This window comes from Geospiza fortis, unplaced genomic scaffold (genome assembly GCF_000277835.1).
Source record: "Geospiza fortis unplaced genomic scaffold, GeoFor_1.0 scaffold132, whole genome shotgun sequence".
NCBI lineage: Eukaryota > Metazoa > Chordata > Aves > Passeriformes > Thraupidae > Geospiza > Geospiza fortis.
The window spans coordinates 173,895-174,386 of NW_005054446.1; the positions used below are offsets into that span (position 1 = coordinate 173,895).

The window sequence follows — 492 nt, forward strand, 5'->3', positions numbered from 1 at the left end:
CGGTGAGCAGAGCACAGCTCGGCTCGGATCCCCCGATTTACACACAGGGAGAGGGAAAGCCTTCACCTGGCCAGGACACACCTGTGCCCAGAACGGGGACTCCCGGCGTGTGGGGCACCTGGCTGCCTTCACTGCCAGGCTGCCATCCTAGGGCACACCCCTGGACATGGGGATACCCCATTCTAGGGAATGCTTCCTCCGGGGGGACACCCTGTCCTGGAGGAACCCCCACCCCTGTCCTGGGGGATGCTCTGCTGCAGGGGATGCTCCTTTGGAGGGGACAGCCCAGCCCAGAGGATGCTCCTGCTTTGGGGGACACACACCATGGGGACACTTTGCTGTGGGGACCACCCGACCCAGCACTGCAGCCCCCAGCCCGCGATACCAGGGGAAGGGGTGTGCTGTGGGCAGCCTCGTGCCACGCAGCTCATAACCTAAAAATAGTCAGCAGCTCACGGGCCCTGGGACAGGATTTGTCCTTTCTGTGTTAGC

The 492-nt window shown here is 63.4% G+C and overlaps 1 protein-coding gene across 1 annotated transcript in view; it reads right to left on the reverse strand.

Moving 5' to 3' along the window:
* RPL22 (ribosomal protein L22) overlaps nt 1-168 on the reverse strand; it is a 3,488-nt gene extending 3,320 nt beyond the window's left edge. Inside the window, exon 1 of the mRNA XM_014309680.2 lies at nt 159-168. Within this exon, the coding sequence (XP_014165155.2) occupies nt 159-168 (10 nt within the window). The remainder of the gene's footprint in view (nt 1-158) is intronic.
* Nucleotides 169-492: the final 324 nt, after the last annotated feature.